Source organism: Gracilinanus agilis, chromosome 6, assembly GCF_016433145.1.
Source record: "Gracilinanus agilis isolate LMUSP501 chromosome 6, AgileGrace, whole genome shotgun sequence".
Classification (NCBI taxonomy): domain Eukaryota; kingdom Metazoa; phylum Chordata; class Mammalia; order Didelphimorphia; family Didelphidae; genus Gracilinanus; species Gracilinanus agilis.
The window spans coordinates 244,275,383-244,298,718 of NC_058135.1; the positions used below are offsets into that span (position 1 = coordinate 244,275,383).

General features: G+C 36.7%; 1 protein-coding gene across 3 annotated transcripts in view; it reads left to right on the forward strand.

Annotated features, from left to right (window-relative positions):
* Positions 1–23,336, forward strand: part of NAV2 (neuron navigator 2) — a 482,122-nt gene that overhangs the window by 260,211 nt on the left and 198,575 nt on the right. For all 3 annotated transcript variants that reach the window (XM_044681285.1, XM_044681287.1, XM_044681286.1), the window contains 3 exons: positions 26–138; positions 8,017–8,125; positions 10,326–10,715. In XM_044681285.1, the coding sequence (XP_044537220.1) occupies positions 26–138; positions 8,017–8,125; positions 10,326–10,715 (612 nt within the window). The remainder of the gene's footprint in view (positions 1–25; positions 139–8,016; positions 8,126–10,325; positions 10,716–23,336) is intronic.

Sequence of the window (23,336 nt, forward strand, 5' to 3'; positions counted from 1 at the left end):
GTCTGGTTTGATTTTTGTGTCAAAGGTCACAGACAGACAATGAAGGGAATGTCACCACAGAGCCCAGCACAGCAGGAGTGAACATGGAGCCAGTGCTGTACACCAAGAGTGGACAATCGGGTCTAGAAGAGCTCTCTGGTAAGTCTTTAGGAGTTTGGGAAATTCTGAGTATGCTGGTGATGAGCCATGAAATAAAGCTCCCAATAGTAGGAGAAAGGACAAAGGACGTGACTTTTTTTTTTTTTTTTTTGGAGTGTCATGAGGCATATCTGGACATGTACTATTTAGATATATTTTCCTTCAGTGCCCAAACCTCTTTTTTTCCATCTTTTCCCTTTTTTCCCTTCCTTTCTTCCTTCTTTTTTTCTTGCTCTTCCTCTACCTTTCCTGTCTTGTCTTTTCCTTCCCTTCTTCTGCTTCCTTTTCTTTGTTTTCTTATTTTACTTGCTTTCTTTGTTCTTGCTTTCCTGCTTTATTTTGACATTCTTCCCTTTCTTCCATACTTTCTTTTCCTTTATTTTTTCTTCCTTGCCTCCCTATTCTTACTTCTTTTCTTTCATTTCTTCCATCCCAATTCCTTTTTCCTTTTCCTTCCCTTCTTCTCATCCTTCTCTCTCAGTTTTAACCGTTTCTTTTTTCTTTCCCTCTAGTCTTCCTTTCTTTTTCTTCTTTCTTCTTTCTTTTCTCTTTCCTCCATCATTTTCTTCCTCTTCCCTTTATTTTCTTTTTTCTTCCTTTATATTCTCTCCCTCCATCTTTCCTTTTGCCTATCAGCCTCCTTTCCTTTTCTTCTTCTTTCTCATCTTTCCCTACTTTTCTCCTGTCCTCTTTCCTTCCCTCCTTTCTTTCTTCTTTTATTTCCTTCTTCCTTCACTTCTTCCATTATTCCTTCCCTCTCTCCTTTTCCTTCTCTTCCAACTTTTTAGTTGCATGCCTGCTTTCTCCCCTCTTTGCCATAATGTTTAATTATGCTTCACATTTTGTTGAAAGCTAATACCATCACATTTAATTTGCCATCTGTTGTCCTGAAACTAGCATATACATTTCCTAGTTATTGATTTTGGGGGGAAAATAATTTCAGCAAGGATTAGGAAACTTGATGTCTCTTATCATTGCATTTCCATAGGAAGACTTTAAATGAAATATTAGAGTTTAGGAGGTCTTAAATATTAGACTCTGTGGCCCCATCAATTTGAAGGGTAATTCATCTTTATATATCCATAGTTCATATTACTATAGCCTTCTTTGAATGATTAAAGAGTAGCAGAAAGATCTCCGTGTTCTCAAAGTCTTTATATTATAAGGAATTTGTTTATATTTCATTTTCTATTTCAGGGGGAAAATTTCTAAATCAGATTCACTATTAGTTAATTTCCCATCACTCCACCATTAACTTTTGCTCAAAGCACTATTCCTTTAGACATGTGTCTAAGAAACTGAAAGATGGACCACCTGTTAGGGAATGTGAGTGTAATTGTTCTCATTTCTCACCACTTCCAAAACTTAGTTCAAAATTGAGTTAATATTTATATTATATTTATTAGACCTAATTTCCATAATAGCATTATTTTTTTTTTAATTTTAAACCCTTAACTTCTGTGTATTGATTTATAGGTGGAAGATTGGTAAGGGTAGGCAATGGGGGTCAAGTGACTTGCCCAGGGTCACACAGCTGGGAAGTGTCTGAGGTCACATTTGAACCTAGGACCTCCTGTCTCTAGGCCTGGCTCTCAATCCACTGAGCTACCCAGCTGCCCCCTGTTATTTAGTTTTATTCATTTTGATTCATTTAATTCAACAAACAGTTGACAGCTGGAGAGGACACCGTTCTAAGAGCTGACAATATAAAGTCAAAACCAAAACAATTTGTACCCTCAAGGAACTTAATTCAACTGGGTTAGTGAGGAGGAGGAGTAAAATAATACATAGAGACAATTATATGCAAGATACAGCATGTCGCAAAAAAGTCTTGGTATAGTTATAAGCTTTAATAGCTTGAACTAGAATAGAAATGGGTGAAATTTAAACTTGGCTTTGACAGCTTAAAACTGTACTGAGGTTTTTGGGACACCCTGTATACTCAAAATAATTTTCAGGGAGGGAGGAGAAAATACTAATAACTGGATAGATCAGGGAAGGCCTTCCATAGAAGATGACATTTGAGGTGGAGCTAGATGAAACAGTAGATAGCAAGCCAGGCCTGGAATCAGGAGGTCTTGGGTTCAAATCTAGCCTTAGATAAGTTCCTTGCTCTGTGACTGTGGGCAAGTCACATAACCCCGTTTGCTTAGCCCTTGCCCTTCTCTCTTAAAGAAGTTAAATAAGTTACTAAGAAAAGAGGTAATTGTTTGTTTGTTTGTTTGTTTTTAATTTTAAAAGAAAGTGTCATTTGAACTAAGCCCAGAAGGGAACTAGGAATTATTAGGTTTATGAGTGTTTTATTTAGAGGATTGTGAGAAAGCTTAATATTGCTCCCTATTGTTACTGGTTTAGTATGATGATTTCATAGCTATGTTTCTTTTGGGGGTAAATAATCCATTTTCTAGTGTAATATAAACTCCATGTTTCCAAAGTCTATACATACTCTTCTTTACTTGGGTTTACACATACATACATGTAAACATGGGTATGTATATAAAAATATTTAGTGTATATATGGTATATATCTAATGTGTACATGCATATGGGAATGTATATATACATATATACATACATGTATACATAGGGTAGAGCAATTCATTTAGGTCTCCCTAACATATTCTGTCAATTTATCTTCTATGGACCCATCAATAAGATGATACCATTACTACAAAGCCAAAAAAAAAAGGAACTCTCTTGCCCATGGAGGGATGTAGAAACCATGTCAAGCATTAAAAGTCTTACCAAAATCAATCATTGAAAAGCCAAGCTAAGGGCCAAATGTACTCCAAATAAATGTTTCTTAGAAATTAATTACTACTGGGGGCAGCTGGGTAGCTCAGTGGATTGAGAGCCAGGCCTAGAGACGGCAGGTCCTGGGTTCAAATCAGGCATTAGACACTTCCCAGCTGTGTGACCCTGGGCAAGTCACTTGACCCCCATTGCCCACCCTTAACTCTCTTCTACCAAGGAGCCAATACACAGAAGTTAAGGGCTAAAAAAAAAAATAATTAATTACTACTTAATATCAATCATTTGGCAAGCAATTTACTAAGTACCTGCTATGTATGAAGTCCTATGCCATGTACTAAGAACACAAAGACTAGGGACCACTTTATACCCATATAATTATGAAGAAAATAAATGCAAAGTTATTTTGGTGGATGATAATTAATAGCTAAGAGAATAAGGAGAGAGACTTCATGTAGGAAGGTAGCAAGGAATTCTCAGACATGGAAGGCAGAAGGTATGTTCCGAGCATGAGGGACAGACAGCCTTTAGAAGACAAAAGGAAGAGAAAAAGTCCAATTTGGTCAAACAGTATAGTACACAAAAGGGAATAAATATAATAATAATAATAAGTCAAAAAATGTAGGTTGAAGCCAAATTAGAAAGAGCTTTAAAAGTCAAATACAGGACTCTGAAATTGTTCCTAGTGGTAGTAGGGAGCCACTGGAGTTTATTGGGCTGAGGAGTGACAAGATCACCCTTCTACTACTTGTCTGTACAAGAACTTCCAAACAAAATGAAATTTCAAAACAACACAAGTTCCCTCGGTTGGCTTCAGAAGGCCATCCCTATAGGAATGAAGTAATGTTGCTTACTTATCAGGAGGTCGTGAGAATGGGGACAGGAAAATCCATCCTCTTTCAAATGAAGATATAGAAATAATGAAGATAAATATCCTGTAAAATGTATTATCAAGGCACTGAATGGTACAATCAAATTGACTTCAATTTATAAATAGTATTTTTTCTTGAGAACATAAATTAATGCCATGTGTGTTCAGAGGTTGATAACTGAAAGCGTTTCATTAATTATAGTGTCGCTGTCTTTGGTTATGTAAATGCATGATTTCCTGCAGGTACTTATAATTTGTAGATCAGTCCAATGAAAATCATATTTTAGAATTATAAAAGAATAATAACACCAAAAATTATAATACTAGTAAGTGCAGTTTTTATAGCAGTTTAAGATTTAAAGAGTACTTTATAAGCATTTTCTCATTTGGACTGCACAATAGCTTTATTTGGTAACTTCAGATATCATTGGCCCCATTTTATAGACAAAGAAACTGAGGCCCAAAGACATGTCTTGCACAATTATCCAGTATCAGAGTAAACTTTAATGGTTCACGTAATATACATCATTTGGCTACTGAGTTATATTTACAAGGCTATGGGGAAACCTCTCGATTACATTCAATATTTATTACAGCAAAGTAGTGGTAGTAAGTCTTGGATATACAAAAATTAATAAAAGCTGATCACTGCCTGCCTTCAGGATGTTTCTGACTTAATGAGGGAATGAGATTTCAGCAATGGATAAGAGATACTTAATTAACAATTGTTGAATGAATGAGTGGATAATATGAAATAGCCCATTGAAAGCACTTGTTGTGTACAAAGGACCATTGGAGTCTCCAGGAGGAAGAGATCACTGGCTTGGGGCCAGCATTGCTGCCCAGAGTGACCTCTTAGGTGAAGCAAGAAAATGGGTAATTTAATCATTGGAAAGACATTGAAGCCCTGCAGCAGTGGCAACCACTAGACTTGGAAACATTGTCAAAAGAAAAGAAAAACTTAAAATGTAGCTCCTTAGCTAAGGAATTCTGTTAGATTTGGATGCTGTGATGACCAGAGAAAGGAAATAGACACTCTTTGGAGACAATTTATCAGTCAGTCAGCAACTATCCTTTGTCACAAGATTGGACACATCCTCTTCCCTTAAGGAGCTTACAATCGAACAGCTTACAAAATATCCAGCTAATAATTTTATGTACATACAAATAAAAATCATCATGTTAATGATCACAAGTTTACTTTTGTCAGCAGGAATATCCATCCTTTCATCTATTTATTCATACAAGCATTTGTGAAGTATTGCCGACGTGCCAGACACGGAGATAGGTGCAGGAGATAGAAAGACAGAAACCAGATAATCTCTGCCTCCCAGGAACTCAGAATAAATCTAATTAAGGGATTATGGTTTTTTCCTCCCTGGTTTATCATCATAACAAATGTTCAGTGCATATCTTGGAACTGCCCAGAATCATCAGGAATACTTTGGCAGCCTTGCAAAGATAAAATGTGGCTGAATTGGCAATAAAATAAATGTAATTAATGGTATGAGAAGATGAAAACTATATTCTTTTAAGGTGATTTGGTGCTTAATTTAGAACTCCATCTTTATCTTAACAGAATGCATTTTTTAAATTAATATTTCCATATTGGAATCCGTACTGCAAATCAGTTCCAAGGCAGAAGAGTAGTAAGAGCTAGGCAACCAGGATTAAGTGACTTGCCCAGGGCCACGTAGCTAGGAAGTGTTTGAGGTCAGATTTGAAGCCAGGACCTCTCATCTCCAGCCCTGACCCTAAATCCACTGAGCCACCTAGCTGCCCCCATTTATTTTAAAGTATAAGTTAGAAAATGTAACAGCCCATTTTTACTATTTGAGGAAAGTCCCTTCCAAAAATTCCTACTGTCAAGAACAAAAAACTAATAAATACTTGGGTTAATTAGTCTTTGAAATGCAATATTTATTTCAAATGTAGAATTAAAATATTATCTAGTATTTCCAGAGAGGAAACTGTCAGGTAGTGGACAGAGAGACCAAACCTTGGAACCAAGAAGGCCTGAATTCAAAATTCTCGTCTCTCAAATGTTGGTTGTATAACCCTGGACAAGTCACTTAAAACTCTGATTGCTAGGGGCAGCTGGGTAGCTCAGTGGAGTGAGAGTCAGGCCTAGAGACGGGAGGTCCTAGGTTCAAATCTGGCCTCAGACACTTCCCAGCTGTGTGACCCTGGGCAAGTCACTTGACCCCCATTGCCCACCTTTACCACTCTTCCACCTAGGAGCCAATACACAGAAGTTAAGGGTTTAAAAAAAAGAACAAAACTCTGATTGCTCTATGCCACCATCTGACTATCAATTGCACAATCCCTACCCTCTATAGGATTTCTAGTATACCTTGCCCTTAAATTTGTTTTTTATTCTTTAAAATGATATTTAATCTACTACTCTGTCTTCAGACAAGACTGAGCCTGCAGCCAAGACAAATGTTATCTTGTCCTGCCTGAGAACAAAAATTCCATAACCTTCCTAATAGTGTGTTCTAGTAGTTAAGCATGTGGTCTGTGAGAAAGTTCTTACTTTATATCCAATGTAAATTCCACTCGTTACAATGGAAACTCATTTCTTCTGGCTCACTCATGTGGAAATAGAAAACTGCATATATTCATGTAGTGATTCCTTTGTCATTTTAGTGCCAGCCTAAATAAGCCCGTACTTCTCTTATCTGTCATTAATAGGTTACTTTTTGATTCTTCGAAAGTAGTTTTTATTATTCTCTTTTTTCTTTCTATCTCTTCTTACAATGGGAGGGCCCCAAATAGGACATTGAACTCCAAATGGGACCCTCCCCCCCCCCCGGTGCTGATTTCAGAGAGCAGATGGCTTCCTTGATTCATTTTTGCTTTCTATTCCTCTGTTAAAAATATTTCTCATATGTAGAATGCTTTAAGAGTTATCCTTGTTTTTCATTTGAAGAAACTGAGGCAAATTGACTTGCCCTAAGTCATAAAGCTAGTTAAGTATTGGAGGTAGGATTTGAATGCAGATGTTTTGACTTCAAATCTTCTTTTTTTTATTTTACCACCTTACCTGAAATATATCTGATTATATTTTTTAACTTTCTACAAGTATGTTTCCTAAAGGGAAAAAAAAACAAAACTATTCAAATGAATGGGAAAATCATTCTAAATTTAAGTGAGTCTGTTTTTTATTACCTCCAGGTTTAGGGTTTTATCACATACCTTACTCAGTACTAGAACCTACTAAAATTGGGAAATACAAGCTAATCACAAGCCTGTGTCTTAAAAATGATGAAAATGATCAGTCTTAAGAAAGAAATGAAGCCTCCATCAAAGCACTTGTTTGATATTGATATAAATGGATTTTTTAGTTCATTTTTGTATTAAAAGTTTGTAAGGCATGAGCAAAAACAACTAATATCCACTGGAAGAAGTATACTTTTTAGTACTAAAAATGCATTACTTTGTTCTTTAACTTTCCCCTGACAGTAGTGGAAAGTTATACATGTGAAAAAATGGAGCATAGGTCTTTAATCATAAGTGGACTACCTGGGTAGAAAAATATATGCCACATTAATCTGTTCCATTAATATAAGTAAGCTAGGTGGTACAGGGAATATAATGCTGGGCATGAAATCAGGAAAACCAGAATTCATATTCTACCTCAGACATTTCCTTAGCTATGTGATACTAGGCAAGTCACTTACCCCCATTGACCTCAGTTTCCTCATCTGTAAAGTGAGCTGGAAAAAGAAATGGCAAACTACTCCAGGATTGTTGCTGAGAAAATTCCAAATGGGATCGTGAAGAATGAGAAAAGACTGAAACAACTGAACAACAAAAACAAAAACAAAACAAAACAAAACAAAACCCATGACTATAGTAAGGATCAAATGAGATAATATTTGTGAAGTACTTTGCAAACCTTAAAGTTCTATGTCCGTGTTGGCAAAGATGGGGCACATGTGCCCCAGCATGCCGGAGGGGACTGCTCCATTCCCCCTCTCGACAGTGCCTGAGGACTTTTTTCACATGCCCTTTGTCCAACAGCCCACTGTGAGCATTTCTTCCATCCACTGTCTGAGGTAATGAGGGGGGCTTACAGGCAGCTTGAAGGTGAAGTTTGGGTACACAATCTCCAAAAGGTTTGCCAACACCGTTCTATGTAAATGTTAGTTATCTTCATCACCCTTACCTTATCCACCATTCCATAGAGACCTTTTATAGGGTAGAGAATACTGCTTTGTGGTGACTCTACTCTTCCTAAAATCTTTTTCTAGGAGAAGATCCTGAGACCCGACGACTACGAACTGTGAAGAACATTGCTGACTTGAGACAAAACTTGGAAGAGACCATGTCCAGTTTACGAGGAACTCAGGTTACACACAGGTAACCATCAGCATGAATAATGTCTGTCAAACCAGTGTATAATTCCACATGTCTAACACTCCATGCCTGGATGTACCACCAGTCATATGATTAGTGTTGATAATGGAGGAAATGAAATTGATTTGAAAACATACTGGAATTCAAAAAGAATAACATAGAATATGAAAGAGAGAGTTTTGGAGAAAATATTTGCATGTGGACAAGATTTTTCAAAATGAGCTTTAGAAAAAAAGCTAAATAAATAAATATAAAAATTTATATGAAAAAGCACTAAATAATATAAAAGCCATATAACGTAGTAAATAAAGTAGCTGTCGAAATTTGATTCAATTTACATTTTACAAAAAAACTCTACTTGTGTACTTAGGTGAACTGTATTTAATTTACTTGGTTATGTACATGCTTTTAATTCTTACATAAATACTTGGAATATTTTCTATCATGCCCATGCCTACATATATAAAAAAGGGTAGTACTTTTTGAATCCTTGATGATATTTTAAACGTGCTTAAAATGTATGTCTGGATTCTACTTGAACACTTATCGGGTTACTTTTAAGTCTATTTAATCAATCGATTTTAAAAGTTGGGCAAGAAGTTTAAGGGGAATGTTCATTGATAGCTCTACTGAATTATTCTGACAGATTGATATTGTGTAGTTTGCCATTGTTAGCCAAGGCTAAGCCTGAGTTTCCCCTGTTGAACTCCCTGTGAGTCTATTTTGATTTTCTAGTTTCAACTAATATGATAACTCATTATGACTAATAAATATATCCATGAGGCCCCCAAACCTCCCCACTTTTTATAGTTCTAATTCAATCAAGAGAGTCCTTATGTCTTGGCCATGCTTTGAAGAATATATGGACCAGAATCTGCTAATGCAAAAAAAAAATGCTCAATATATTTCAGAAAGTTTATTTTCCTCAGATCTATAGTCCCATGATACTGCCATAAGAAAATGTGGATTGTATTTATGTCAGGATACATATCTTAGGAGCCTTTGGGAGCAAATAAAGGTCTTTCTTGAATCCCAAAATTCACTTGCTTTCTGAGCAGTTTCTGAGCTATGTAATTAAATTTCTTATTGTACTTCAACACACATATTTTTCATACCTTTTATCTCTTTGATTCTTATGAAGAATCAGTCATAGTTGGAAAACAAGGCTTTGAAAATGGACTTGATTAATTACATTATCAAATAGATTGTAGCCTACAAGAGTCATAGCTAGAAAGACTAGAGTGATGGGTAGAAACACTGCAAAGTGTATAGTCAGTCAATAAGCATTTATTAAGCACCTACTATATTTTAGGCACTATGCTAAACACTGAGGATTCAAAGGGAAGAAAGAGATAGTTTCTGCCATCTAGGAGTTTATGATCTGATGGGGGAAACAACAAGGAAACGAATATATTTGAATGGGGAATCTTACCTTGACAAAAGGAAGGCTATAAACTAGTAATCTAAAATGAAAAGGTAAATGGGAACCCCTCAAGTCCTATTTTCATCATTTCTTTCCATTTGTTTTCCTATAACATTTAACTGGTTAGCATGCTCAAGGAAGACTTGGATGGGTTGCTATCTGCAAAAGGGAAGGGATTACCTACTTTGACGAGATTATTATTCCATTGAATTGCATAAATGAACAAAACGCCTACATGCTAGTTTAGGAGGTTGCTAAAATATTACTGACATGGTTCCTTTCATCAAAAATGGAATATTTTAAGATACTGACTTCTTTAATGACATTCATTAGTTTTGATGTCTTGTAACTCATTCTAAAAATCAATTTGCCCAAGCATAGGACTTTTAAAGCAATTAGATATATATTCTTTTTCCTTTTTTTATGGTATAAGAAAAACCCAAATTAGGAATCTCCAATCTACCAATTCAGATGAGCATTTTCCTGGCAACTTTGACTCTAAGAAAGTTGCCTAGAGCACTGAGGTTAAAGACTTGCCCAATTTCTCTGGCCTTGAGCCCAGATTTTTGTGTCATCAAAGTTAAATCTCAATCCACTATGTCATGTTGCCTCATTTTTAGAAAATTCAATTCCACAAGCTTTCCTTCATTGCCTACCATCTGCCAGTCATCAGGATAGGCTCTTGAGATACCAAAGACAAAAATGAAACAGCCACTACTCTGAAATATTTTAATAACCCTAAAGCTATTACAATCATAACACGGAGAATTTTTTTTCCAGCACATTGGAAACCACATTTGACACCAATGTCACCACTGAAATAAGTGGGCGTAGCATCCTCAGTTTGACAGGAAGACCTACTCCTTTGTCTTGGAGAATTGGACAGTCTAGCCCTCGGCTTCAAGCAGGTGATGCACCCTCGATGGGCAATGGGTACCCACCAAGAGCCAATGCAAGCCGTTTCATCAACACTGAGTCAGGTCGTTACATGTACTCGGCCCCCCTGAGAAGGCAGCTAGCATCCAGGGGCAGCAATGTTTGCCACGTGGACATCTCAGATAAGGGGGGAGATGAAATAGACCTGGAAAGCATCAGCATGGACGCCACAGGCTACATGAGTGATGGTGATGTTCTAGGCAAGAATATCAGGACCGATGACATTACCAGCGGGTGAGTACACCTTCCATCCTTCAGTTATGACATACACGATAAGTGTAGGTTGATTGTCATTTTGCTTTTCTTTTTGCAGTCATGTTATCTCAGTTTAGTGACCAGTTACTAGAGTTACAGTTACAAACTTCTAAAGAAGATTTCTAATATTATGCTTTTTAGAACTGAAAACTACCTTTCTAGAATTGAAAACTAGTACATGTGTTTTGAGATTTAGCTATCATCTCTGATAATCTGAAAAGGACCGCTTAGTTGATAAGGAAATAATGGGACACAGGAGACAATCTTGACTGTTGACTCATGGCTGCTTCTCCGAAGTGCCACTGAGTCACAAGTTTATTATATAAGAAATTCAAACTCCCTTTCACCCAAAAGCACAAGGATAGTTTCCCATAGCTACACAGAGCTATATTTTTAACATAGACAATATAACAGGCTTAGAAGCTTCAAGGTGAAGATAAGAACCAGGCTGGACTTTCAGCTATATTTGTTATCACCAAGCCAAGTCTGAGAATACTTTTCTGAGGGGTAAATGCCCCAGCTAACTAAGGTTTCGGCCTTGACTGCATATCTGACCAAAGGGGAAGAATGTTAACCTCTTAAATACTGATTTGCAAGGAACTTAAAGCTTTTCAATAAGGCCACAATACTTTTCAACAAGAAGTCACAAGGATTACAAAAGGGGTCAAAAGAGGAGTCTCAGATTTTTATCTATTCTCTTATTGGCTTCCCACATATTTCCCCCTTTTCTTTAAATTAAAATGATTTTATTACACAGGAAAACTTTTAATAATGAAAAGAGCCATCAATTAGTTATAATCATCAGCTATAGCTGGATATGATAGGATTTACAGATTAAACTGTTTATTTATGGCTCTCTGCACAGGTCAGCATAAAAGACAAATTAAGGAAGAAGTTAAAACACACCCTCAAAAATAGAGTAAGAAAGTGCAGTAAAGGGGAAGGATCATTCTTTTGAGAATCAGAAGACCTTGGTTCTAGATATAATTTTTTTGTGACATCAAATGGGTCACTTATTTGGGTACCAGTGGTCCCATCTAAAAAAATAAAAGGAATGGATCAGATTAAATAATCTTACTTGATTCCTCATCCTCCCAACTTCAGTGATCACCTCCCTCATCTTCGCTCTCACTTTCATTCATATACTAATCATCTCTGATATCTTAAAGTTCAAAATTCCTATCTTGCACATTCATATCTTTCCTCCTTTCTAACTTACCCACCTATGCAATACATGTTCAATGTGATATCTACTTCCTTGTTCCTTTCCCATTCTCCCAATCTGTCTTTTCCCCTCTGACTTCACTTGCTCACAGATCTATTGTTGACCTCATGGTCAACTACTTTTTGGTCAGAACCTTTCTAATTTCCTCACTCTTGCTACTTATGGATTGTTAATGGATTTCATCCACTATAAAAGTGTATATACATACAAAGAGCAGTGTTCTCACTCCTTCTGTACAGTCCTTCTGGTTTTATACTACTAATTATTTTATTATTGCTAATTATACTTTTAGAATTATTAATCTCCTATCTCATTCCCCATATTAGCTCTCCCAAGTCTTTTTCTCTTCCTCTTCCAGGAGGGGTGAAGTAGTTTCCCCAGGGTCATAGAGCTGGTTTGTATCAGAACTGGAACTGGAACACAGGAAGCCTCATTTCTACTCCTGTGTCCATTCCACTGTTCCATGGTTCTTCCTTGATATACTACCCTCCTTTTAAAATTAATAAAAATAGCTAACATTTATAAAATGCTTTAAGATTTGCAAAGCCCTTTACAAATATTATCTCATTTGATCCTAACAACGCTCTGAGGCAGATGTTATTATTGTCCGCATTTTGCAGATGATAAAATAAAGCAGACAAAATTTGTTATTTGCCTAGAATCACTCAGCTAGCAAGTGTATTAATCAGGCTTTGAACTCAAGTCTTCTTGATTTCAGGTCTTGTTCTTTATCCAGTGTACTACCAGCCATCTCATTTGAAGTGATCTCAATAGTTTATTTTATTTTTTTATTTTTTAAATTTTTTTTAAACCCTTAACTTCTGTACATTGGCTCCGAGGTGGAAGAGTGGTAAGGGTGGGCAATGGGGGTCTAGTGACTTGCCCAGGGTCACACAGCTGGGGAAGTGTCTGAGGCTGGACTTGACCCTAGGACCTCCCATCTCTAGGCCTGACTCTCAATCCACTGAGCTACCCAGCTGCCCCTGATCTCAATCATTTAGAAGACAGTTCAAAAAGCTAGTGTCTCAGAATTGAAAATATTTGGTAATGACATAATGAGCAAAGTACTATTAAAAAGCACTATTTATTATGATTTGTCTGGTCTGTTTGCCTTCTGGATAAACTAAAGTTTATTGCATTTCTATTGAGAACTTAGAGCAACTCACTTTGATGTAATGTTAACTATTTCCACAAGGTGGGGATATCAGAATATTCTTATGCTGAATCTTGATTAACATCTAGGAGAAGCTGTGGATTTCTTTACATTATCAGATAAAACCTTGTGTATTTTACATTTCAACCAGGTCTTGGCAAGCTTAAATTTTAGCCAGTAGCCCTTTAATATCAGACCAAGTAGCAGAAATGTAAAAGACATAAAGAACGGCGCTCAGCTATTGAAACTATATATGTCTAGAGCTTTGAGTTGTTAAGTTGCTCATCCTCACACCAACGGAGAAATGTGCATGCCTACATCCTATAAGAAAGTCGTGAATATCTTTTAATAATTGAATTTCCCCTTTTCACCCAAGGAAACTGTCCTTTGCCAAGACGGATAACAGTCCTTTCATGACTTTTTCTCCTATTCAATTCTTATTTGTGTCTTTCTACAAGTACTGCTGCTTCTTTTACTATTCCAAGGCTATTGAACTGTCTACACCCTCTCCTTTATTCTCACTATAAGACTGGCTCATTTCCTTTTCCAGCTACGTATAGCCATAATAATATCTTCTCCGCCCTTCCTTACCTACAAATAGTAGTTGGCATCACACTACAGTCTACCAGATAGCTTTCTTTTGCCAATTAGATGACTCAGATTTTGATTCTTCCATTATCATGGTGTTTCACATCTTATATAGAATCACTGGGAGGGTGTTAACATTAGAGAAATGGACTCTTTGCGCCAAGTAGCAACTGGGGGAATATTGAAACTATTAAACATTTTCCCAAATTCAATCTTGTTTTCTTCCTCCTACTCAGTTCTGCCCATCTTCTCAATATGTGCACCCAGCTGTGCATAGATCACGTATGGATATATGTATGGAAATCTCAACATAGACAAAATGCATGAAACACATTCACATGTTTACGTGAACAGAATTGGTGCATACATTGACTAGATGCACAGAATTTAATAAAATATATAATATAGATATAGAATATATATACACACACATATATATTTATGTCTATATGTCTATTTATAGATAGAAATAGATGGAGACTACTATCAATAATATGGAATTAGGTCTTGATCAATGATATATGTAAAACCCAGTGGAATTGTGCATCGGCTAAGGGGGGTTCGGGGGGTTTGGAGGAGAGGGAAAGAACAGGAAACATGGAACTAGGGGAAAATATTCAAAATAAAAATTTAAAAAAAAATAGATGGAGACTAATGATGGTCTACCCCTCCAGCTATATATTCTATTCCGGTAGTATCTACTTTTTTCCATTTTACTCACTTCTTTGTTTTCCCATTATATATTTCTAGATCAGTGTCTTTTGCATTTCTCTTGATTTCAGTGATTAGGGTAATGACATCACCTAACAAGAGTTTTTTTTTTAAACATTTATTAATATTTATTTTTTAGAAAAGTTTACATGGTTACATAATTCATGCTCTTACTTTCCCCTTCACCCCCCCGTGTCCCCCCCCCCCCCATGGCCGATGCACATTTCCACTGGTTTTAACATGTGTCATTGATCAAGACCTATTTCCAAATCTAACAAGAGATTTTGAAGAACTTACTTATCAGTAGACAACCTTTTTTATTTTTTTCTCCCATTGTTTGGACCTTTCACAATATATCTAATTGCTGGTAAACCAGTTAGGTGAACATATGTTTCACCATCTTACACCTTGCTTTATGGCAGTAATCAGCAGCCCACTGAACAAAATTAATACTGTCATTCCATCTGTCAACGAGTCTTGTACAATTTTAAAATATGCATGGGAAACGTTGTTTGATGAGTTCCATTAATCAATCAACAGCAAGCATATATTAAGCATTCATTACATGCCAGGCATTGCGCTAAGCTCTAGGGATATAGAGAAAAACCCCAAGTAGCCCCTGTCCTCAAGAAGCTTTCATTCCAATAAGGAAGACAACACATACCCAAATTGGCACAAATATATACAGAGCAGATGAAGAGATAATTTAGAGGGGAAAGTCTTATTGGCTAAGGGTTTGAATAAATCTTTATGTAGAAGAACATTGCATGCATTTGAGCTGAATCATGAAGGTAGCCAAGTATTACAAAATAAAGAGGTGAAGAGGACATTCCAAGGATGGGGGACAGCCTGACAACCTTTGCAAAAGCAGGGAGATGGGATATGAAGTGTCATATGTATAGAACAAATAAGTAGATCACTATATCTAGATGAGATCTCGCACAGAGGGAATAACACGCAAGACTGGAAAGGTAGTAAGACATCACATTACAAATACCTTTGTGCTATATTTTACACAGAGGTGTTTATATTTGATCCTAGAAGTCACAGGAGGCAAAGGAGTTTACTGAGGGAATTGGCATGGTCAGACTGACATTTCAAGAAAATCAACTGGGCGACTATTTAGTTGTTTCAGTTGCGTTTGACTCTTGGTGACTCTGTTTGAAGTTTTCTTGGCAGAGATTCTGGAATGGTTTGCCATTTCCCTCTCCAGCTCATTTTACAGATGAGGAACCTGGCAAACAAGGTTAAGTGACTTGCCTAAAAGTAAGTGTCTGAGGTCAGATTGAACTCAGGGAGACGAGTCTTCCTGACTTGAGGCCATGCACTCAATCCATTGTGCCAACTAGCTGCTCCTTTTTGCAGTCCTCATGAAGGGAGAAAATTATTAGCAACTCTATAAAGGATCATTTGTAGTAGCGATTTGATATAACAAAAGCAAAAAGCAGTTTATTTTAGGATATCCAATTCATTTCACTAAGTGCAGTCCATGGAAGAAGTGCCGGGTTAGCAAGATCTCATTCAGAGCTCTTTGCCCTCATATTTTTGCTGGTTTGGGAGGTAATATTGCTCCATAGTCTTAAGACCTACTCATCTATAATAGCTTACAAATGACCATATGCTATAAACTGGTGAGGTCTTGGCTACCATATCTCTCACTTTGGCAAAGATTTTGTTTCCTGGTGGAGACAGTATATGGACTCATTTAGCCTTTCCATTGTGTCTGTTTAGCATTGATTAAACCTCTATTCCAGGGGAAGTGAGTCAGAATTTAAGCTTGTCTCTGTTTGACTTACTTTTCAATTTCCTATTTTCCCCAGCCTAAATCTTGATGAAATGGGTCTATTGGAGGTGTTCTAAACATGTACAATAATTCTTCTCCTCTTTATCCTTTTGCTAAAAGTGACTGTTCAGTTATGGTGTTAAACAAAAGAGATAAATGCTTATTGTTCCTCTAATGGATACCTGGAAATGAACATACTCAATAAAAAGAATCCCAGGAGAATCTCAAAAGTAGATTCCTATAAAAAATATGTAGGGGACCCAACTATATCACAGATGAACCCAGATAAATTCTGAGCTCTCTTTTCCAACTTGCTCTTACAGGGCGAGTTTGAGGTTCCCATAATGTAGCCAACTACGACTCTTAAGGTTCTGATATGAGTTTAGTTGGATCTCATGAGGAAGTATTCACATCATCTAAATGTGTTTGCATATGTTTGGGGGTGGATTCACATCTGGAGAGGTTGCCTGGTAATTAAATATATATATATATATATATACACACACATATACACATATATAATTATATTATAAATATATATTATAAATATATATTATATATATATATATATATATATTTTCAAGATTCCCACTTGGTAGGCAGGCTTAATGGAGATTACCATATATAAAGAAGAAAAGAGTAAGATAGGTATATCCCCAGTATAGCATTTTACCAGATTATAGGTATCCAGGTATCAGACTTAATAGAAGAAAGCATACCTACGACCACTGGTAAAGAACCCAATAGGAAATTGTGTTTTAGATATCCAAATGTGGCCAAAAGGTTAAGTCACGCGTGGTTCACTGGAGATCCTTTTTTCCCTTTGAGGAATCTTCATGAAATTCCCCTTAGGAGTCCTCTGTTGGGCTTCCAGAATTCCAGGTACTTTTTGGTAAAGCATTGCATGAATTTCTCTATGCCAGGAGTGTGTGTTCTCTGAAGCTGCCCCTGTCCTTGGATGATTGCCTCTCTGCATCTATCCATAGATACTTTGGTGGCCATTTCTACTACTGCCATTGACCACTATAGGATTTCTGGAACTCAAAAGGGTTGCTGAGACACCTCCATCTTGGAATATTCACTTAATATCAGGAAAGAATAAATATAAAGAAATAGAAGAATCCATGTGGTCATAGCTACTATGTCCTGAAAGAAGAGATTTCCCTGAGAGAAAGCAGTTCAACCTTGCCCACTCAACTTTTGGGAAGTCAGTACAAAGAAGAGCTGGCATTTCAGAGGGAATAGACAGAGAACATGCTTGTTTTATATAACTTAGTTCTAGCTCAGCATCCCCATCCCAACCAACTCCTCAGTCATAAGTTCATCTACCTTTGCAAGCAAATATAGCAATTTTCATCACTGGATAGTGTAAGCCCTTGGTCATGCAGGGCCAGAAACCTGCTTGCCGAAAATTCTACGTGGAAATGAAATCAGGCAAAAAATACCAGCACATACTCTGTATCATCCAACAGGAAGGGAAATCCTAAATATGTTCTCTGTTATAAAGCCACGTATAAAACTTCATTTATAGTTATCTCTATTAAATTTCTTCTTATTTATATTTCTTTGGTCTTTAGACAGAGGTGACATATTAAGAACAGGAGATAATTGAATGTTTGTAAACTGGAACCATGAGATTCTTAGCATTTTCTGACCCCTCATCCATCACTCTGTTACTGTCTCTACACGAGCACTAGGAGTTACACACTTGTGCTTTTAAAACTTTGAGTTCTAGGCAATTTACTCCTCTTTCTGTACTTTATCTAGATCAGTGGTTCCCAAACTTTTTTGGCCTACCGCCCCCCTTTCCAGAAAAAATATTACTTAGTGCCCTCTGTCACATACTATCACTGCCCCCTTACAATTATTCACCTCCCCCAAATGCACCTGTGGCCATCACCCAGCACCCTGGATCGCTGCAGCATCCACCAGGGGGTGGTGGCGCCCACTTTGGGAATCACTGATCTAGATTATCTATAAAACCTAATTTGGACTAAATCATCTCTAAATCCTTTCTTGCTCAAGTTAACCAATGAGTCATTTATTTAGCACTTACTATATGCCAGGCACTAGAGATACAGGAACAAGGAACAAAACAATCCCTACTCACAATGGGTTATTATATATTATATGATTTACAGATCAAAAGTTCCATCCATAGATTGGTTTCAGGCGATGAAAAATTCACCAACAGCTACTCCAGAAGACAGTCTAAGTAATAAAAAGTTTGTAGTCTTTACAACCCATATTAACAAAATAACATTCTTAAAATTGTTTTTTATTCCCTTTTATTTATTTTGTAGTTTTCCATAATTAAATCCATTAATGAAAATTGAAGTACACACTATTGCATGTTGGAATAAAAAGGAAATGAGGTGTTCAAGAGAGATACATCCAAACAAGGTCCAAGGTCCATTCAAGACTGATTTACTATCTCACTCATTATCTATTTATTTTTTAAAAATTTAAACCCTTACCTTTCATCTTAGAATTAATACTGTGTGTTGGTTCTAAGGCAGAAGAGTGGTAAGGGGTAAGCAATGGGGGTCAAGTGACTTGCCCAGGATCACACAACTAGGAAGTGTCTAAGGTCAAATTTGAACCCAGGACCTCCCGTCTCTGAGCCTGGCTCTCAATCCACTGAGCCACCTAGCTGCCCCCTCACTTGTTATTTTTATTTTATTTTTTTTATTTTAAGCCCTTAACTTCTGTGTATTGACTTATAGGTGGAAGAGTGGTAAGGGTAGGCAATGGGGGTCAAGTGACTTGCCCAGGGTCACACAGCTGGGGAAGTGTCTGAGGCCGGATTTGAACCTAGGACCTCCCATCTCTAGGCCTGGCTCTCAATCCACTGAGCTACCCAGCTGCCCTGCTTGTTATTTTTTAAAAACCCTTATTTTCTGTCTTAGTATTGTTGCTGAGTATCTATCTCATTCATTCTTTAAAAGACTGGCATCTAACACAGTTAGTATATTTTACTCTGAAATTTAATTCATGAGCAAAAGATTGGAATATTTGCCAAAATCCAATAAATTAATGATAAAATAAAACTCTTTCATTCAACCTGGAAGTAGTGCAGTTAATGTGACCATTCTCTTCTTTGAAAATATTTCCCATGGATTTTCCTTTTTTTAGGTTATATCTATACAATTCTCAACATCTGGACAAAAGACTGAAAAATATCAGTGAATCCCCCAGATGTTTTCACTATGTAACAATAAACCTCCAGATTTTTTGAAATAATCCATTTAAAGTTTTCTATTTTCATCCGCATGCTTGGCTTCATGGAGAAATAGTCTATATGTATCTTTAACATATAAATTAGTACAGAGTAACTGCGTGAGAGTATTTAGAAAACCCATCATTGCAATAACTTTCCTGAAAATAAAGGAGACATTTGCTTTGAATTTATATAGTAATTTTTATTTCCTACAGATTTCTTCACTTATATATGTAATTCATTCATTCATTTGATAAATCCCTAACTGCTGTATTCTTGATATTGTTCTGGAAACTAGGATAGGAGGGTTCCCCCCCAAAAAAAACACATAAACTATATTATGTGTCTCCCTGCCTTCGAAGAGACTGGATTGGAAAACATCATGTATCTATAAAATTAAGACATAAAATAATTTCCAGGAAGGAGGATAGTAGCAACTGGGGGAATGAATATATAGGCTTCCTCTAAGAGGTGACAACTGTCTTAGGTCTTGAAGAAAGTCAAGGATTCTGTGTGGTACAGCTAATAAGGGAGTGAATTCTTGGTGTGGAAGACAGCCTGTGCAAAAGACACAGAGCCAGAAAATGGAATAATGTGTAGGAAAAATTGCAAAGTCTTACTAAAATGCAGTATGTGAAGGAGCAATCTGCAATGAACATACATGTGTACAAATGCACATACAAACACACATGCATGTATACATGTATGTAACCTCCATTAATTCTGCTTCTGTTGTGTTTGAAATTATATCAGGGAAGAAAATTCAGTTTATTATCATGAGGTCCAAGAGACCTACTCACAACAAGCACCATTTGTCTAAATTTCATGGTGAACTGATCTACCACTTCCTCTAGTATAATTGCAAAGAGAGACGTTTGCTGTAGCAGCAAGGATATGAAAATAGCAGATGACTTACAAGTATGGATCTGGGAAAGCTACCTATTCATGGTCTAAAAATGGAGAGTGCCATATGGCTTCGAAATGAAATTAAGGGCAGACATTGGGTCCATATGTTAAAAGAATTTTTTATCTATTCAAATGAGTTGTTGCTTTGTTGAAAAACTTTCCATAATATAGTACTAAGAATATAAAATGTGATTTAGAATCTCGAGTCATGGTATGAGAGATGTACAAAAGACCTCAGACCTCCTATAATTATAGGATAAGAGATAATCCTATAAGGTAGTCCTGTAAGTATAGGATAAAAATGGAAAGGTGGAAGGGGCCTCAGAGGTCAAAACCTTTTCATTGTGCAAATAAACCAAAGGAGGTCCAGGGAGATTTTTGACTTGCCCAAGATTGCACAGGTGTTAAGTGTCAGAGATGGGATTTGAACCAGGTGTTCTGACTTGCAAAGCCAACGCTCTTACTATTGTCCCACCCTAAATGTCCCCTTTTTACAAAGCTTATTGGGAAACTGTTTAATTCTTCAGGTCCCTAGATTCCCTGATTGAGGCAAGGAATGCTTCTTCCAGAAGAGGTCTGGGAAACCTAGGCTAATCTCTTTGTGGTAGCATTGCATGGCTCCATCTAATGGCTTAGCCAAGAATTGGTCTGGCATTTTAAATAGGATTTTGCAGCAAATATCATTCAATTTGACCATTGGTTTCAAACTCAAATAAAAATGAGAGTCTCTGATCTCTCCAAAAAGATCCATCCAGGCTCCATATTGATTTGTTTTTTTTGTTTTTAATTTTATTTTTTATATATTTTTTATTTTTTAAATTTTCCCATACTTACATATTTCATGTTCTTTCCCTCTCCTCAAATCCCCCTAACCCTCCTTAGCCGACGCACTTGATTTGTTTTTTAAAATGTAATATTATCCCTGTTTTATTATATTTCGATTTATTTTGTTGAATATTTCCCAGCTACATTTTAATCTGGTTCTAGCCAAATGAGGGAATGTTGTGGGCTTGGTATTTGGCACCTCTGACTCTGCAATAACTGGTTTGAGGCAAACACTTTTGGAATTTTAACTTTACTAGAAAGTATCAGGGGGAACAGGAATCCAAAAGGCAAGAATTCCCAGAGGAGAATCCTTGTTCTTTCTTTATCTAATTTTTAATCACTGTTAGCAAGCACAAGTATGTGTATGTTTTAAAATGTAGATGTTTAGATATAGAGAATACGGAACAGTTAAAATCCATTAAAGACTTTCAATTGACTCTGACATTTAGATCTTCCAAATAAATTGCATTCTGCTGCCAGATTCTTCTGATCCTTCCTCCCTTTACGTAGCCATACCCATACTCATGTACCACATCCATAGCCTTCTCTCCATTTACAGCACCACCACCTTCACGTAGGTTCCCACCACTTCTTGCCTGGGCTCTTTTTTTTGCTTCTAAACTGATCCCTCTGCTTCCAGACTGTCTCTTCTCTTAATCCAACCTTGATTCATCTGAACCTGGAAGCAATCTCATTGCCCTGATGGAAAATTTTCAGTGGCTCCTTGTTACCAACAGGATAGAATGTAGACTCCTGGGTCTGACATTTAGGACCTTCCATAAAATGATTCCAGTAGTATATTCTATTATTCACCATCACATGCTATATTCTCCATCTAAACTGGACAAGTAACTCTTTCTATATCTTGGTCTACGATCCCACATGCTTGGAATATGCTTCCTTCCCATATACTCTTGTCTTAATTCCTTATCTTTCTTCAAGGAGCCACTCTCCCATTTGGCCTCATTTTATTCTCTCTAATAATAATAAAAGTATTTATATCACCCTTTAAAGTTTGCAAAGCACTCTCCTGTTCAGTTGTTTTAAATTGTGTCTTCATTGACACTATTTGGGATTTTCATGGCAATGATACTGGAGTGGTTTGCCGTTTCCTTCTTCAACTTATTTTACAGATGAGGAAACTGAGGCAAACTGGGTTAAGTGATTCAGGGTCATAGTAAGTGTCTGAGGCCAGATTTGAATGCAGGAAGATGAGTCTTCCTTACTGCTATTAATTATTCCCCTTTTACATACACATACACAGTATTGACTTCAAGACGGAAGGTAAGGGTTTTAAAAAATAATAATAATAATAATAATAATTACAAAGGAATGATTGGCATTATAGGTGAGTGGCATAATTTTACTTTTTTTGGTGAAATGAGGGAGATTTCCATTATTACCTTTCAAATGATTCCATGCATATCTACACAAGACTAGTTTTAGTTGCTGCTCCCCTTCCCCACTTCTTCTTAGCATTTGTAGCATGGAAGACGTATATAGAGCATTGAGCTACAATTAGAGATTTGGGCTGAAATTCTAGCTCTTCTGCTGAAAGAACTATGTGATCTTAGATAAGTTACTTCTCTTCCCTTGACATGGATTTTTCCCTCCCTGAAATGAAGGAGTTGAACAAGATGATTCCCTAGGCAGCTTGCAGTTCCAATAGTCGATGAGTATCTCAGATTTGCTAGACAAGCCTTTTTTGATTTTGAGTAACATTTATATCAAAGTCAAAAAAAGAAGCTGAGAAAGTAAATGCTAAATGGAATTAAAACTGACTTAAAATAAGGGAGAATCTTTGGCTTTGGTTGTTTATATTCTACGGTGGGGTAGCTCCAGGATTGACTCTGTTAAATATGTCCTGTTTAATGTGTGAAATGTTTCATTTGTTCAGTTTCAGAATGCAAAGAGAAAGCACTAAAAAGGATGGGGGCAGCATTAAGGGTATGAATGCCCCCCTTCTCATCAGCCATATCTCTTGCTAAGCTTTTTTATACCAGCCTTAGGGCTGGAAGGACCTTGATTTTTTTGTTATTGTTGCTTCTGGCAAACTAGTGGGAATGGAAGCCAAAAGAGTTGCTAAAGCCAAAATATATCCAGTTGCCAAGACAAATTATTTTAGGCCTCAAATTCTAACAGCACTGGGTCATGGGAAGTTCCATTTTGTTCTTGCTTCCTCGCTTGCA